This window comes from Lissotriton vulgaris, chromosome 9 (genome assembly GCF_964263255.1).
Source record: "Lissotriton vulgaris chromosome 9, aLisVul1.2, whole genome shotgun sequence".
Lineage (NCBI taxonomy): Eukaryota > Metazoa > Chordata > Amphibia > Caudata > Salamandridae > Lissotriton > Lissotriton vulgaris.
This window is the reverse complement of record NC_141697.1, coordinates 1,207,426,511-1,207,445,070: the sequence shown is the minus strand read 5'-3', so window position 1 is coordinate 1,207,445,070 and position 18,560 is coordinate 1,207,426,511. Positions and strand designations below refer to the sequence as shown.

Genomic DNA, 18,560 nt, shown 5'->3' with positions numbered 1-18,560 from the left:
TCTGCCGGTGACATTTCATGGGGACAGGGGAACTGTTTTTGCTGGGTGGCGTCCATTTTGCTCCTCTCTGCTTCTGTACTACCTAGGGGGGCCATCTTGTTTCTTTGTTCCATCTGAGGCGAACTTCTGCCGGGTGTCATGGTGGAGGGGTCGTCTGCGGTCTGGTCAGGGCTAGGGGCTTATGGGTGATGACTTATGCTGCTCTGTCTGGTGGGGATTCGGTCTGTTATGCCCCATCGGCGTGTATTGAAGCTGTGCCTCCTCGCAATTTATTCTGTTATTGTTGTTGATTGTGGCAAATTCTCATGTGGGATGGAGGTGTGCATGTCCTGCTGTATATCTTACTGATGGGGTGATAGTTCATGTGCTGACTCGGTAACCTGGATGTGACTACTTCTGTTCCTTTTTTGATTGTATGCCTTCGAATTTATTGCTCCGCACGGCGTAGGAGTTGCACAGGGCTGGAGAGTCCGGGAGGCTCGATATTGGGTGGGCTCCTCCCCGCATCCCCCCTTTTCTTTGGGAGTGGTAGAATAGTTTACTCTTTCTTCCTCCCTATATTTCAAGTGTTAAATTCCTTTTTCTTTTTCTTCATCTTCCTGCTCTCTTCCCTCTTTTCTTGGTCTATATTTCGGGTTCTTTAATGGGCGACAGACACATTGCCGGGGAGGGGGGTAGGCCGTAGCCTCCGCATTGGTGTAGGGTGGGGGGTTAGATTTAGTTTTCATCATTTCGTTTCTATGGGCCTTATTTTTTCTACTTTTCTGCGCTTTCCTAATCTTGTTTCTGTTCTGCGTCCGCGATAGGGGTTAGCAGGGAGTGGGTGGCGCTGTGGGTGGGGCGTAAATGCTGACTGCTGCTCTTGTTGTTTTCCTCTGCACCGCCATATTTCCCGGGGTGTTAAATTCCATTGCTGTTTCCATTGATGATGCTGCCTGCTCATGTCGTGAAGCTCATGTACGGACTCAATTCTCCTTCGTTCCTATTCTTCACTGCTTTTATTCTGACCGAAAAAAACTTTAAAAAAAAAATTAACCTTCAATGCTCCTTCTCCTCGGCGACATGTTCCATTCTGTGTTATGTCCATTGATAGTTGCTATGTCTCCTGATGCCGCTGGGGAACCGTATTGCTTACACTTGTGCTTCCAATGTATCGTGGCCGGCCTGACGGTTGTGGGCCCGTATTTGTTCTTTTCTTTATGCACAATAAAGGTTTTCAAAAAATTTAAAAAAAAAAAAATCAGCTCTAAAAATATTTTGGCAATTCCAATTTTTTTTCCAAACATCGGCTTTTGAGTTCTGAAAAATACAAACTTTTCAATTTTGGTACACATATATTAATTCAGCCAAGCACACGCTTCTAATTTAGTGGGCTGACCTGCACACAGAGGAGCTACTTACAGGTAGTTGGAGAGCTACCAGTAGCTCATGACTCATGAGCTACTCGTTAGAGAAGACTGTACTAGAGGAAATCAGAGGCTGCTCCTTCAGGGGGAAAAGCTGCTAGATCAGAGGAGTACCAATCATTCTCCTCAGTCAGTTATTGAAAAAGCGTTGTGAAACTGGTTTGGGAGTGGTTTATGATGAGAAACCAAGTTTCCAAAACAAGAACAATTTCCTACCTTCAGTAATGGTATTTCAGTTGTAATTCCTCATCGCCCTCCCACCTCTACTGTGCTGCAGACACCTTAATTTTTTCATAAGGTTCTTGGAATGGTTCTTACTGGTAAAATGTTTTCATTTTCTCAGTTTCATTTTCTCCCCTATCTTCTGTGGTGACCTGAGAAGTTGGTCAACTGAGGCCAGCGGTGGTTAGCTGCTTACTGAACCAACGTTGTCATTACCCGCATCGAAGCCCTATGACTCTGTGGCTGATGCTGGGACATTGGAATATGCTGAAAAGTCTTTCAGATCTTGCTTGAAGGTTCGGTTGGGTGCGTGATGAGCGGAGTCTGCAAGACAATGACTCTAAAGTGCTCACTTTGCCTCTGGATTCAAGCTATCCTGACTGATGACAGCTGATTATCCAGAAATTGGTCCCAGGATGCTTGTTTCCGGTCCAGGGAGGACATGGCTCGGCAGTTCGGGCTGGACTATTCCCATGAGGCACATGGTCAGACTGATTTGCATATGGCCATGTCTGAACTGAGGTGGTGGAGTGAGCTAAAGAATGATGATGGATTAAACCCAGATCAGTTGACTGGGGGTGAGTGCTTGCAATGTTCAACACTCCATCCATCATACCCTTTGGTTTTGCTCTAATGTGAGAGTCACATTGTTTTGTTTAAGGCTACACGGTAGCAGCACTCTTTAAGAAGGATTACCCACAGTTTCTATTAAATTCAGTTGGGCCTTTGCATAACTTTAATAGTTATTTCACTTTATGGAGTCACACCTTTCAGGATGACAGAAATGTACACCAAAGTCCTCACAATATGAAATGTGTATTTTGTTGTGGGAACCTGTGTTCCCTTGCATCCCCCACTCTCAGAGATTCCTAAACTACCTTTTTCAAGCTTGCTCTCTCTATTGCAATGGTATATGTGATCCGATATCGCCTTAACAACCAGACTCCATGGGCTGGAAAATATTAATTTACGATTCACCTGCCTACGTTCATTGCACATGGTATTGAGTTGCTATTAGTGGCTGGAAAGAGGTGCAGAAAGATCGCGTTTGACAGGCGTGTGCGGAGGGCGTGGAGACCCAGTAATAAGTTCCATTTGCATCGAATACATCTGACTAAAGTTAGTTTTCCACATTTGTTTTTAGCCGGTTTTCTTATGTGAATACTTGAATGCAGACCTAGACATATACAACTTGGTGATAAACTCACATGTTTATTAGTCTTGGGCTGGGAACTGTTTCGTAAAATCGAGTTTCTTACCAAGGCAGGTGTCCCTAATAAGAGTGCCTTTGGACTCAAGGCATAATTAATTAGATTTCCTTTGACTAATTTGAAGCGGCGATTTTCATATACTTCTGCTAGATCTCATGCAGCGCTTTGTACACAAAGATTTTTTTTAACTGGTGGAATTGTTTGCTTGGGAGCTAATTTTCTTCTTTCAGCATGGATGACATGTGCTTCCATTACTTGGCACCCCTTATGAAAGGCAGCCATGTGCCTGTTGGGTAACTGGAGTGTGAAAACCTTTGCTTGATCGTCCAGTTAGGGCTGCATATGTGTTCAAGTATTGTTTATATGATTTACTGGCTCACACAAATGTATTTTAAAACATTATGCATTAAATGGTATTTGCAGAGCTACAAGTCACCTTTCTTTACTATGATAAAAAATATACACCTCTTCATAGAAACTGGAAAATCCCAACTGGCTGGTTTCCTTGAGACTGTTTGTTCTTTTTCTAGGGGCACCGAAGATATTTTATCTCCTCATGGTATTCCTCTGGATCTTCTGGACCGAGTGATGATCATCAGAACCATGCTGTACACACCGCAGGAGATGAAGCAGGTAAGCATGCTCGTGTGGGACTGGAGCTTCCATAATTATTTCTGAAGGAGAGGGATCCGGAAGGGTTTTCAAGCAACACGCGCTGCTGATGCCCAACCTCACTGTGGCACGGTTATGCTTCTTAAAGCAGTCATTTTATCAAGCACAACAGAGAGAGGCGTGTAACAGTCCAAAATTAGATCAAAATACAAATATAAAATTCCATTTGTGTTTCAAGCAAAATAAGAAATTACAAGACCTCGCATAAAAAGTACTTCACATGAACACTCCATCATACCTAACCATAAACTTAGTCTGTGTAGGATGCAGAGCTTCAAGCAGCAAAACGCTGATACATGTATGGATTACTTAATCAAGGAGAAGCCCAGCTGAAATGTTTCTGTCTCAGGACACACAGCAGAGATGTGGGAATGTCTTTGTACCCAGATCAAACTGTCCCCACTGAAACAATGGAAAAAAGCCTTAAGAGTCACGGTCTGAGCTGCATGTCCTGATGACCTCACACAAATGACGGTGATATGTATCTCAGGAATATTATAATTGCATACTTCTTCCTTCACTTGTTGTTCTTATCTACTACTTATAATATGATAGCCTTCTAACCACAATCTCCTGTAGCCCAACGGTCACCACTTTTGTGGGCCCAGTTTGCTCTATTTAAAAAGTGTTAGTTACATATGTACAGCTTGACGGGTATCTAGCACCTGTTCCCAGAGATAAAATGATTGATTTTGTGGTTTATTTGAAATCTTTGGTTGTGGCGTCTCCGACTAGCAAAGGGTAGACGTCGGGTGAGAATGGAAGGCCTTAGCTGTGATCTCTTCCCATCAGCAATTAAATACCAAATACTTAGCTGTTTAATTGGCATTCCCGAAAGGATGTGATCTTTTTTTCGTACTAAGTCTTGTTCGTTAAAGACTAATGTTTGTAACCCTTTAAAAATAGGATACACTCCTCCATCATGCTGTACATGGAGGATCCTAGCATCTAAATCTACCATGTCACATGCCCTGCTCTAGAGTGGTGCCTTGTTATATGCCATAGTTGCCAAATGAAACCTGTGCTACTGTCCCAGCCTATCACTATACATCCACCAAGGTATCTCTTACACTCCAGTGTTGTTAACCTTTGCATTTTTCTAATCAGTTTCACCAGCGACTAGTATATATCTCGTGGCCACACAACCCCAACACACATTACCAACTTGATATCCCTCTGAAAAACTCTCCACCAAACCACGACCATGCGGCGTATAGAAAGCCAGACCTCTATCTAATAACTATTATAAGTACTAGTCTAGATTTAATTTTTACAAACATTTGTGATGAAAAAATTGGAAGCCAAGCAGCTAAGAGAATAGGGAAAATAACAATAAAAAAAGGCAGTTTAAATCGTCCTAGCTCATTTGAACAGAGAAAAAGAAGAATTCTGTTTTAAAAAAATGCTGCTGAAAATGTGTTCAAAGTCATCAATCTTAATCTAAGAAAGACTTCTCAAATGAGTTTATTCTAAGTCTGATAAATCATGTTCAATCACTTGGTCCCTTCTCGAACTCCCCAAGTGCAGGCTACCAAGCACGAACCTCTCCAGCTGTGACAGGTGCTACTTGTACGTCAAGGGGTTACATCTTTCCATAGGTTGCTGTTGACCCTGTGTGACAGAGCAGGTTGAATGAAGATGTGTCAATGCTGCTAATTTGTCCTTATATTTGCTCCATGGCGTTGAAGGCTTGCTGGATGTGTGGTCTGACAAGGTACTGCCACAAATGCAAGACTCCTCTCCTTCAAATTAAGGACCCTTTATCCAGCTGCTTTTTTAGGTCTCGTCTTGGCAGCTATTGCACTGTCTCTTTGAGACATGCTGTTTCTAGGATATGGTCTTGAAAAAACACCTAGCTTTTTCATTAGTTCCTGTTGCTGTACTTTAGAAATGGTGACTTTTCATTGGTGAATACACTTTGTAGTCCCTCCTTTTGGAATTTTGTATCCTCCCATGAGGACTGACGCTCTTACATGTGTACTTACTGTACAGGCTATTTATACTATGACCCTTTTTTTTAGCGGCCTGCCTAATTGCTTGTTAACTGTTCTGTTTACTTGTGCATTGAAACTTTTTTCTCATCATTTGCTTGCCGTCACTTTATCTCTCTTGTGCTTCCCACTCACCCCTCCCACAACACTGCTCTGGTTGCTTTATATCCCTTAATCTCCCCTTGCCTCCCCCTCATCCCTCCCACAAAACTGCTGGCAGGCCGCAACCACTGCTTGTTTATTTTGTTACTTTACAAATGCTTTTATTTATCTATTGCACGTAGCCATGGGCTCTGGTAAATTAAACAATCTGCCAATTATCAAAGGATGTTGAGCTTGATAGCAGACTCGAACCAGGATTCCCAGCTCAACAGTTGGCAGAATTCACAGCTGTTCCATATCCTTTGCCTAGTCATGCTGCGGGGTGCAGTACCATATGTGGCCAAAAGAGGTCCCAAGGGACACCTAGTGACAACATGTGGTACTGCACCCTCACAACACTGCTCGTTTTAACATGGAGTCGAATATGCCATTTTCTTTCCCAGCGGTACGGCACCATTGCATGTTTATTACATACAAAAAGCACAACTGGGTTATTTATTTTATTAAGGTGGGGAGGGCATATCTACTGCATAGGTAACAAAATTGGCATTTATAATGCCAATCGGCCCAACTCCAACAAACGCGAGCCCTATTGTATTTCCAATGCTTGTTTTCTCTTGGTGTCCGGCATTTAACTCTGCCATAACCTTTCTGTAGACAAATAAATTGACCCTTCTCTGAATAGCTTCAGATTACAGAAATCGCTATCTCATGTCTCCAATTGTATCTCTTCAGAAAACCACATCACCTTACCAACCATATTTGCCTCTGTTGCTCTATTGGCTGCATTTGGTACTGTCACCCATTTGGTTGTACTCCATACCATTGCTAGTGTCTGCATCACTTGCGTCCCTTTGTTTCTTCTGCATAGTCAGTCGTGAATTTTTGGCTTTATTGAACATTGCTCAGACTTTTCCCCTTTCTCCAGTGAGCATCAGCAGAGTCATCTTGGGCAATCTTCCTGAGTAACTTCTTTTGACCTTTCATACCACCTCATTTCAGTGGTGCACAAAACTTGTACTCTTTCTCTGCACTCATACCTCAACTCCTTACTCAGTCTCTCGACCATCCTGCACTGAATGACTCTAGGATCTCTTGTCCGCAACTGCGGCAAAATGAAAATAATATATTTTCCGGCTCCACTTACCCCTGCTAGTAATCTCTTTCCACCAGATGTGTTTAGACCCTATCTTCTTAGGTAGAAACCTTGGAGCGCTAGTCTCCCAGGAATGTGGTGACCCTCCTTTATCTCCAGTACCTGTTTTAGCGGTTTGATATCAGCTGCTGGATCAGGAACCCCCCCTCACCAAAAGATAGTCCCTCATGAACATACTTGCTTTGAGTGAATAAGATTAATGCAATTATCTCCTTTCACCTACCTTTGACGAAGTCAGTATTTTTGCAAATCGCATACTTAATATTCTTTTTTGCCAGCCTATCGGCAGTGGTTACTTCAACTTCTTTAATGCACTTTCAGGGTTATTAATCATGCAGTAGGTTTTCTTGAGCCCTGCCTGACCCATTATTCTCCACAGAGATAATTTCTCTCGACCAAACTTCCTTTCAACAATCCCTAAACCAGGTTGGCAGTCTTGCTTTTGCTGACTCCACCGGTTCGGCTTGTTACACTGGCATTCCCTCACTTTTCGCCTCAACTGTCCCTTCCCAGTAGGTTTTACTATCACTCCAAAAGTTGACACAAGAAGTAGGCCCATAGTCATTGCCCTACTTAAGTACTCCTTGATACAATATACAGTGTGAAGGAAGCTTATCTAGTAGGGAGAACAGGTCCTGCTCTGCCTATGAAGATGGGCACAGCTACCCCAAAGAGTAAAATCTGCATACAATTCCCAAAGCCTGGACGTCTGTGGTCCTATGACGAGACAAACAGAAGCATGGTGAGTTTCAAAGAGATATTATTAAAGTTAAAAGTAGGATGTGTGCGTAGACAGCAGAAGGGGGTGCAGTTTGTCTTTGCATTCTAATAATTGTCCAGAGTTGCACACCTGAGGCACCCGTATAAGGTGATGGGCTGGACCAGATTTTCAGCAGCATTTTTAAAACTCAAGCCGCCTTGTTCTCTGGTGAAATGAGTAAAATGGCCGAGTACTATTTGATCTGCCTTATATATTGTGTTTTCATTGGGTATTTCTCTCCATTTTCTTAGCTACGTGGCAGCCATCTTTTTCATCTCAAAAGTTTGTATAAATCTAGATTAGCACTCACCTAAAAAACGTTAATGCATACAATCGGGCGTTCCATAGGCATCAAGATCGTCGTTGGCTGGAGAGTTTATACGATGGATGTTAAATCAGTGGTGTGTGATGTGGTGTTGATGGCATGCCGAAATAGGCTAACAAAATGCTTTGATGGTATGGTAAAGCAATCCTGCTTTAAAGAGGAACAAGTAGTGTGGACCAGAGGGTGGATAGATACCTTTTATTCTGTGCTTCATGAATGGTGTAGGAAGGTTTGCCCAAGGGAAGAGCCTTGGGACAAAAGCTGTGAAGCGACTGACTGCCATTTCCTGAAACTTGTGTCCAAGTCCCTGTCTGCAGCTGTTGTGGCTCTTCCCCCCACCGGTGGATGATTGTGAAGGAAGAAAGACCCTCTTGGACCAAAGACTGCAGAAGAAGGCTGGCCAGTGAACCAAGAGCATCACCTAAGCCGATTCAGCAGGAATGGTGACTAATGTGTGTTGCCAGACACCTATGCTTCTCCACCCTAGCCCTTGCAGACACCCATGTATCCGCTGAAGAACAAATCCTGTGCACACGCAAGTGTAGTATGTGGTCCTAGTGTGAGGACTAGTAAACCCGCTGAGAGAAAAATATAATGCGTTGAAGTTCAAAAACGCCAGATACAAAGGTTCATGTGGGTGAAAGTTGTTTATAAGTCAATTGTTGGTCAGTACAGAAAATAGTAGCCAGCCGACACGTGTTTCGTCACACCCTGAAGAGATGTGACTCATCAGGGCTGATAGGCTACAGTAGTATCTGGATCGTGGAGGCACGGAACGGTGGTATGCCAGCCACGTCCGTATGTATTGTAAGTAGAGTATCGCCAGAGAGCTGCTTAACTAGCAGGCGTTGAAGGCTAGGATGGATGCGTCCCGAGCTTCATGGAGGTGCCTTTGGCAAAAGGGAGCGCACCCGATCCGTGTGTCCGTAGGGCGTGCGAGGTCCGGATAATGGATGAATCCGCTGAAGGTACAGTAATGGTTGCTCCTTCTCCTACCTCGCCGCCAAGGCCTGGAACGACCTACCCCTCCACCTACGAACATCCCAATCCCTGGCGGATGTAAGAAGGGGACTCAAGACCCCAGATACCCCCACGGGTGATGAGCTGCTCGTTATAAATGATTGATTGATGTGGACATAATGGTTTTTCCCCCCCTAAGAACAGGCTTGGGTAGTTGTAATCCTCCATTTTCCTTACCTTACATCAGGGGTACTCATAGTACGGCCCGCGGGCCAGGGGCGGCCCGGCAAGCCTTCCCTGGCGGCCCGCGGACCTTTCAGACATCATACCTGAGTTTTTGTTTTTTTATTAAAGGCTGTCTGCAACCAGAGTTCGAATCAGAGACTCTGCTGCCTGTGGGGCCGGGCGATTTCGGCCGTAGTCAGAGTGGGGCTGCAGGGGCCTGAGAGGTGAAAATAGCCTCATTAACATGCAAATGGTCTTCTAAAGACCTGTGAAATGCTTTGATGCAGCTGTGTGAGCGTGCCTGGAAGCTGTCACAGCCCGGGAGGGGAGGGCACCCAGACAGGGTCGCCCTTTTGGCCATGTCAGAGCAGTGGAGCACTGCGCAGTTCTTGACGCCTTTGGCCCCGTCAGTGCTCAGATTACTTAATCGGACAGAATCCCTCAGCGAATTAAACACTCACGATTGAGACATGCAGTGATCTGCAGGTCACAAATTCGAATCCTCGCAAGGCTGCCTGGGACTTTTAACCTTCTGGTGTCGTTCAATGCAGTTCTGTGACTTTAAGTAATAGAAACATCTTTTAATCACGGCACTTACAAAGAATAGATGTGTGGCTTGATGTGCTGTATACAGGTCTTTCAAAGACCATTTGCATGTTAATGAGGCTATTTTCACCTCTCAACGCCCCTGCAGCCCCACTCTGACTACGGCGGAAATCGCCCGGCCCCCACAGGCAGCAGAGTCTCTGAGTTGAGCTCTGGTTGCAGACAGTCTTTAAAAAGAACAAAAAGGAGGGAGAGCGAGGGAGGGAGGGAAAGCGAGGGAGGGAAGGAGAGCGAGGGAGGGAAGGAGAGCGAGGGAGGGAAGGAGAGCGAGGGAGGGAGGGAGAGCGAGGGAGAGGGAGGGAAGGAGAGCGAGGGAGGGAGGGAGAGCGAGGGAGGGAGGGAGAGCGAGGGAGGGAAGGAGAGCGAGGGAGGGAGAGCGAGGGAGGGAGGGAGAGCGAGGGAGGGAAGGAGAGCGAGGGAGGGAAGGAGAGCGAGGGAGGGAAGGAGAGCGAGGGAGGGAGGGAGAGCGAGGGAGGGAAGGGGAGGGAGGGAGGGAAAGCGAGGGAGGGAGGGAAAGGAAGGCAGACAGAGGGAGGGAGACAGAGGGAGGAAAAGGGAGGGAGAGGGAGGGAAAGAGGGAGAGGGAAAGTGAGGGAGGGAAAGGGAGAGCGAGGGAGGGAGAGCGAGGGAGGGAAGGAGAGCGAGGGAAGGAGGGAGAGCGAGGGAAGGAGGGAGAGCGAGGGAGGGAAGGAGAGCGAGGGAGAGCGGGAAAGCGGGGGAAGGAGGGAAAGCGAGGGAGGGGGAAAGTGAGGGAGGGAAAGGGAGAGTGAGGGAGGGAAGGAGGGCGAGGGAGGGAAGGAGAGCGAGGGAAAGGAAGGCAGACATAGGGAGGGAAAGGGAGGGCGAGGGAGAGCGAGGGAGGGGGAGGGAGGGAGACAGAGAGAGGGAGGGAGACAGAGGGAGGGAGACAGAGGGAGGGAGTAAGAGAGTAAGAGTGAGTGAGAAAGAGGGAGAGATGGAGACAGAGGGAGAGATGGAGACAGAGGGAGGGAGTGAGAGGGAGTGAGAGAGTAAGAGTGAGTGAGACAGAGGGAGAGATGGAGACAGAGGGAGAGATGGAGAGATGGAGACAGAGGGAGAGGTGGAGACAGAGGGAGAGGTGGAGACAGAGGGAGAGATGGAGACAGAGGGAGAGATGGAGACAGAGGGAGAGATGGAGGGATGGAGACAGAGGGATGGAGACAGAGGGAGAGAGGGAGTGAGAGAGTGAGAGGGAGTGAGAGTGAGTGAGAGTGAGAGGGAGTGAGTGAGAGGGAGACAGAGTCAGAGGGAGAGTCAGAGGGAGAGGGAGAGGGAGAGTCGGAGGGAAAATAGAGGGAGAGAGAGAGAGAGAGAGAGAGAGAGAGAGAGAGAGAGATGTGTGTCTATGCCGGGTCTGGTGGCTCAGTGGACGAAGGCATCCGCTGCAGGGACCTATGATCAACCTCATGGTCACAGTTTTTTTTTTGCTCTAGCCCCGCCCCTTCCCCACTGACCCCGCCCCGACCGATGCGGCCCTCGGACACAAACCACACTGTAAATTTGGCCCCCGAGAGAAAGTTTGTGAGTACCTGTTAGACGGACCGGGAGGGTCGGCCGAGGATAAGGGGAGAGGTCTCCGGGGAGAGCCGTCTCCAGCGATCGTACAGACAAGTAACTTCCCCCCCACAGACGGACACCACACAAGGTTAAAGTTCAACGAGACTTTATAGGCAATTCTTTAAGTTTACGATGGAATGGTACAAGGAGGTCTGGACTCAGGGGTCCCCTCGGTTCTGGTCTCTGGTTTGGGAAAAGGGTAGCGGGACAGTCTTGTTACCAAAAAGATGGAAATAGCTCTCAATCCTCGAGCTCGGCGTTCTAGATGATCGGGCCGCGGCGGAGCCAGCAGGTCCCGAGATGGACGAAGGAAACGACGGTCCGCGGCGGAGCCAGCAGGTCCCGATGAAGATGATGGTTACAAACGGTCCGCGGCCACGCCAGCAGGTCCCGACGACGATGAAGGATATGAAGGTTACGAAGGTTGCGGCAGCGCCAGCAGGCAAGACGATGGTGCACGAGACAGAGCTATGGCAGCGCCAGTAGTCCGTCAAGGATGAGTTCTTCTCTGCGTCTCTCGACTCCAAGATACAACTGCCTTCCTGCTCTGGAGCTGCCCCAGTTATAGGGCTGGTGTTCTTTGATGTCCGGACCCTCGCACTTGGAGGTCGGGAGGTCCGGGATGAGGGAGTCCAGACACCCAGCAGGGGGGTGGAGCCAGCGCCCGGGGAGGCGATGGGCGAGCGGCACTTGGCGGGGGAGAGCCATCGACACCTCTTTCTCCCATTGACTTGCCAAGTAGCCCGCTCACCTCCTGGGTGGATGGTGGTGTCGGGATGTCTGAGGTCGATCGGGGGCCAGGCAGCCTCGTGGTGGAGTGTCCAAGATGGCGCCCAGGATGGGCGCGCAGGCCGGCAGTGGATCGGGCCCACGAGGTCGACATGTTCGAGGGTAGGGGTCCCTGAGGGGACGGAGGACGTGTAATGGTGGTGTGTGGTACCTGCGTGACCGGGCTCGGGCCTGGTCGGGCCGGGGGAGAGCGGCCCTTCATGTGGCCTGTCCAACATGCGTCCCCCCCAGCTGAAGGCGGGGAGAGTTACCCATCCTCTTGGGGACTCTCCTCGTCGAGGCGGAAGAACCGGGACAGGCCATCCGCGTTTGCGTGATCTGGCCCAGGTCGGTGTTCAACCGTGAAGTCCATCCCTTGAAGGGAGATGGACCAACGTAGTAACTTCGGGTTTTCCCCCCGCATCTGCATCAGCCACTGCAGGGGTCGGTGGTCGGTCTGCACCCGAAAGTGTGTGCCAAAGAGGTAGGGCCGGAGTTTCTTGAGGGCCCATACCACGGCGAAGGCCTCCCTCTCGATGGTGCTCCAGCGTTGTTCTCTTGGTAGGAGTCGCCTGCTGATGAAGGCCACTGGCTGATCAAGGCCTTCGGTGTTCACTTGAGACAGGACTGCCCCAATGCCATGGTCGGAGGCATCCGTCTGGACGACGAACTCCCGGCTGTAGTCGGGGGCCTGGAGCACAGGGGCGGAACACATGGCGGCTTTCAATTGTTCGAATGCTGTTTGACACTCTGGGGTCCAGTTGACTTTCTTGGGTTGATTTTTTGACGTGAGTTCTGTGAGGGGCCCCACTATAGTACCATAGTCTTTCACGAACCTTCGGTAATAGCCCGTGAGGCCCAGGAAGGCTCGTACCTCGGTCTGGGTGATGGGGGGCTGCCAGGACTGGATGGCGGCAATTTTGAGCTGCAGAGGGGCCACCAGGCCGCTTCCCACCTGGTGCCCGAGGTAGGTTACCGACCCTTGACCAATTTGACATTTGCTGGCCTTGATCGTGAGGCCAGCTCGCTGAAGGGCTTGTAGCACTGCTCGGAGGTGGTGGAGGTGCTCGGACCAATGATGGCTGTATACAGCGATGTCGTCTAGGTAGGCGGCGCTGAACCCTTCGAGCCCCGCCAGGACCTGGTTGACGAGCCGCTGAAATGTTGCTGGGGCATTCTTCATGCCGAAGGGCATGACCTTGAAATGGTAATGGCCATCGGGGGTGGAAAAGGCAGAACGTTCTTGGGCCCGGGGTGTGAGGCCGATTTGCCAGTAGCCCGCCGTCAGGTCGAAAATACTGAGGTAGCGGGCAGCTCCCATGCGGTCGATTAGTTCATCTGCCCGGGGGATGGGATGTGCGTCTGTTCTGGTGACCGCATTCAAGCCCCGGTAGTCGACGCAGAACCGGAGTTCCGGTGTGGTGCCAGGGGCGGCCGCTTTGGGGACCAGTACTACAGGACTGGCCCAGGGGCTGTCTGAGGGCTCGATGACCCCGAGCGTGAGCATTTTTGCTACCTCTTCCTGGATGCAGGCCCGTACCCGATCTGGCACGCGGTAGGCCTGGTGGCGGATAGGGGGGCTGTCCCCCGTGTCCACATCGTGCACACACCAGGAAGTGACACCTGGGGCGAGGGAGAACAGGCTGGCGAACTGTGACAGGAGGACTCGACACTCCTGGCGTTGCTCTCGGGTGAGGGCCTCCGAGAGTCGGACCCCATCCACGGAGCCGTCTTTCTCCCGAGTCCGTAGGAGGTCAGGGAGGGGCTCGGAGTCCTCTTCAGCCCCATTGTCTGTGGCCATCAGGAGGCTGAGTTCTGAACGCACAAAGTGGGGTTTCAGTCTGTTAGCGTGAAGGACCCGGAGGGGGTTCCGGGAAGATTCCATGTCGATGAGATAGGTGGCAGGACCCTTGCGCTCGACTACTTTGAAGGGCCCTGTCCACTTGTCTTGCAGGGCGCAGGGTTCGGTGGGGGACATCACCCATACCTGCTGCCCAGGTTCAAATTCGATGGAGGAGGCATTCCGGTCATACCACTTTTTCATGTCCTCTTGACTGGCCTCTAGGTTGGCTTTTGCCAGCTCTCTGAACCGCCGGGTCTGGTTGCGGAGGGTTAGGAGGTACCGGAAGACATCTGGTGGGTTCTTTAGAGGGGGCATCTCCCAGCCTTCCTTGACTAGGCTGAGCGGCCCCCGCACTGGGTGTCCATATAGCAGTTCAAACGGGCTGAAGCCCAGGGACTTCTGGGGAACCTCTCGATATGCGAAGAGGAGGCATGGCAGCAGCACGTCCCACTGGCGACGGAGGGGCTCTTCCAACCCCCCGATCATCCCTTTGAGCGTGCGGTTGAACCGCTCAATGAGTCCGTTTCCTTGAGGGTGATAGGGGGTCGTGAATCGGTAGGTAACCCCGCACTGTTGCCAGAGGGACTTCATATATTTAGAAATAAAGTTCGTGCCTCTGTCGCTGACGACTTCTCGGGGGAAGCCCACACGGGAGAAGATCCCCATTAGAGCCCGGCCGACTACCGGGGCTGTCACAGTTCGCAGGGGAACAGCCTCGGGGTAGCGGGTGGCGTGGTCCACTAGCACCAGGATGAATCGATGGCCTTGTTTTGTACGCGGGTCCAGGGGCCCCACGATGTCTATCCCGACCCTCTCGAACGGGGTGGTGACCACGGGAAAAGGTTGCAGGGGGGCTTTTAGTTTGCGGCCGCTCTTTCCACTGGCTTGGCACGTGGGGCAAGATCGGCAATGCTGGTGTACATCGTTCCTCATTTTGGGCCAGAAGAAGTGGGTCACCAGACGACTGTAGGTTTTATCTTGACCCAGGTGTCCCGCCAGGGGGACATCGTGGACCAGGTTTAGCAGAAAGTCTCTGAAACGGAGGGGCACCACTAGTACTCGGCTGGCCCCCAGCTCCGCGATTCTTTGCTCACTGTACAGCAGATCATTGTCCCAGTAGACCCAGTGAGTTCCGGAGGTATCCCCTGCGCTTTGGGCGAGCGCTTGCTGGCGGAGTCCCTCGAGGGAGGGACAGGTCTTCTGTTCTTGGCGAAATTGTTCTTGCGTGGGCCCCCCCTCTTGAGGCCACTGGTCAAGGTTAGCGAGGTCTGGAGGTTGAGCTGGTTCTGGGGGGACGTCACGGTCGGTGGTTTCGGCTGGGGCGACCGGAGGCGGTGGCGCCGGCCATTCGGGTTCCTCTGGGCGGGAGTTGGCACGGGCGGCCATGGACCGGGTGGTGACGCACGCCCAGTCCGGGACGCCTAACATGCCCAGGTGTTCTCTTCGTTCTACGGCTGCCCACGGAGAGCTTTCAAGGTCATTCCCCAGGAGGCAGTCTACGGGGGCATCGTCTCGGACCGTTACCTTCAACATGCCGGAGACCCCTCCCCATTCGAAGGGGACGCAGGCCATCCGACACAGACTTTCCGAGTTATCGGCTGAACGTACAGGGCAGAGAATGTTCGGTAGATATTGTTCTGGGGTCACCAGGTGACAGCGGACGGCTGTTACACTGGCCCCGGTGTCACGAAGGGCTTCGGCCCGGCGTCCATTGATGCTCACCCATTGGCTGTACTTCTGGGTGTTAGCGGGTAGGGGGACCCGCGGGACCATGTCTCTCCCCCCTAAGCAGGCTAGAGCCATGGCGGCTGGCTCCCATTCTTGATGCTCTTGCTCATATTCTTCTTGTTCCTCTGAGATCTGTTCCTCCCCCAGAGCAGCAGCGGCTACTTGGCGGGGTCTTGGGCTCTGGTACTGGGGGCAACTTGGGTCGTTTGCATAGTGGCCGACTCGTTGGCATCGATGGCACGTAACATTGGCTCGGTATCCCGGTCGCGCCGGGGTGCTGCCCCGGTTGGCCGGGGGGGTGGTGCTGGTAGCGGGGGCGACCGGAGCGTTGTCTCTTCCGCGTCCTTGGCCTCCTCCTCCTCCTCGGGGACGGTGCTGACCATTGTTGTTCCGGTTCTGTTCGTAGGACCCATTTCGGCCCACTCTGGTGATTTCCCACCGGTCAGCTTCGGCTGCGAGCTGCCGGGGATCCGTTAACTTGCTGTCGAGGAGGTGCTGGCGGAGTTCAATGAAGCAATTGTTCGACAGATGCTCCCATACCATAAGATTGAACAGTTGTTCGTAGGTTGTGACCTTGCTTCCTTTGATCCAGCCCTCGAAGGCTCGGCTAAGGTAGTTTACATAGTCCACCCAAGTTGTACCCGGGATGCGGGTGCAGTCTCGGAACCTCTGACGGTACATCTCGGGTGTGAGGCCATAGCGGGTGAGGAGTGCAGCTTTCATATGGTCATAGGAGGTCATCTGGTGGTCCGGGAGTTGCAGCAGGGCGTCGCGGCCCTCATTGAGGAATCTCCCCCATAGACCGGCTCCCCAATCGCTCCTATCGATCCGGTGTGCAGTCATAGCGATTTCATAGGCCTTAAACCATTGCTGGATGTCGTCCTCTCGGAAGTATTCTCGAACGACATCCTTGGGGATGTGTACCTTTTTCTCTGTTGCCCCTGGGGTGTGGGGTTGCTCGGACACCCCTACTTCTTTATTCTGCTTGCGTAGGTCGATCTCAGCTAGTTTCCGCTCATGTTCATATGCCAGTTTCTTTTCCTCGAGCTCCCTTTGTCTCTGTTTCTCCTCTCTTTCTTCTCGGAGACGCAGGTGCTCTAAGTTGATTTTTTGTTCGGCCAACTTAAGTTCAACGTCCATTTTGAGCCGGGCCATTTCCAGCTCGTGTAGTCGGGTTTTTTCTCGTTCCTGGATCTCGTCTTGCGAGAGACCCGTTCTTCGCTCTTCAGGGGCCGTGGTGGTTTTTGCTGCGATGCTTTGATCGGGGGTTCCGGCAGCCCCGGTTTCTGCCCAAGATTCTAGGGCATGCTTAAAATCGTCTTTGGTACTTAGTCCGGTGGTAGCGATACCTAGTTCGATGCAGAACTGCTTTAGTTCACGATGGCTGTACTCGTCCAATTTCTCCATCTGGAATTTCTCGGTTGATCCGCTTTCTTTAGTTGTCATCGTGATTCGCCGTGGGGTGAGCTACTCTCTGTACGGTTATGCGGTGATTCGGATCGCGCCGCTGGCCACCAATGTTAGACGGACCGGGAGGGTCGGCCGAGGATAAGGGGAGAGGTCTCCGGGGAGAGCCGTCTCCAGCGATCGTACAGACAAGTAACTTCCCCCCCACAGACGGACACCACACAAGGTTAAAGTTCAACGAGACTTTATAGGCAATTCTTTAAGTTTACGATGGAATGGTACAAGGAGGTCTGGACTCAGGGGTCCCCTCGGTTCTGGTCTCTGGTTTGGGAAAAGGGTAGCGGGACAGTCTTGTTACCAAAAAGATGGAAATAGCTCTCAATCCTCGAGCTCGGCGTTCTAGATGATCGGACCGCGGCGGAGCCAGCAGGTCCCGAGATGGACGAAGGAAACGACGGTCCGCGGCGGAGCCAGCAGGTCCCGATGAAGATGATGGTTACAAACGGTCCGCGGCCACGCCAGCAGGTCCCGACGACGATGAAGGATATGAAGGTTACGAAGGTTGCGGCAGCGCCAGCAGGCAAGACGATGGTGCACGAGACAGAGCTATGGCAGCGCCAGTAGTCCGTCAAGGATGAGTTCTTCTCTGCGTCTCTCGACTCCAAGATACAACTGCCTTCCTGCTCTGGAGCTGCCCCAGTTATAGGGCTGGTGTTCTTTGATGTCCGGACCCTCGCACTTGGAGGTCGGGAGGTCCGGGATGAGGGAGTCCAGACACCCAGCAGGGGGGTGGAGCCAGCGCCCGGGGAGGCGATGGGCGAGCGGCACTTGGCGGGGGAGAGCCATCGACACCTCTTTCTCCCATTGACTTGCCAAGTAGCCCGCTCACCTCCTGGGTGGATGGTGGTGCCGGGATGTCTGAGGCCTGGCCAGGCCCAGGGTTGAGGTCGATCGGGGGCCAGGCGGCCTCGTGGTGGAGTGTCCAAGATGGCGCCCAGGATGGGCGCGCAGGCCGGCAGTGGATCGGGCCCACGAGGTCGACATGTTCGAGGGTAGGGGTCCCTGAGGGGACGGAGGACGTGTAATGGTGGTGTGTGGTACCTGCGTGACCGGGCTCGGGCCTGGTCGGGCCGGGGGAGAGCGGCCCTTCATGTGGCCTGTCCAACAGTACCCATGCCTTACATGATAAAAATGTTAAACACAGCCAGTTATCCCCAAAATGCTCTGTGCTTTCTTGAGTTCTCAAACAGCTGTGGACTCTTTGGTTCGAATTTTACATCTTGAAGATATATTGGCGACTTAATCTGAATTTTAGCAGATAAAGTACTGGTAATCGGTGTAGAAATGGGGCTCGCTCAGAGCCTGCAGTACTCTTTAGTTCGTGTTGGTAGTGCTGATGCGTTCAAATAGCTGCGCCTGGGGCACTCTCTCCTAGCTTTTCAGGGCTTATTTCAGACACATTCTGCTTGCTATCTTGTTTACTGAGCTGTCAAAGTGAAAAATACCTGTATTATATGAGGCTTCCTACTGCAGAGTTATCTCTTCACCGCAACACAACACATCATTAACCAGTGCACCTCTTATCACTCAAAGCGCTGCA

The 18,560-nt window shown here is 51.2% G+C and overlaps 1 protein-coding gene across 1 annotated transcript in view; it reads left to right on the top strand.

Moving 5' to 3' along the window:
* The window catches only part of RUVBL1 (RuvB like AAA ATPase 1), a 138,200-nt gene that overhangs the window by 110,274 nt on the left and 9,366 nt on the right, over positions 1-18,560 (top strand). Inside the window, exon 9 of the mRNA XM_086939288.1 lies at positions 3,370-3,472. Coding sequence (XP_086795414.1) covers positions 3,370-3,472 — 103 coding nt within the window. The remainder of the gene's footprint in view (positions 1-3,369; positions 3,473-18,560) is intronic.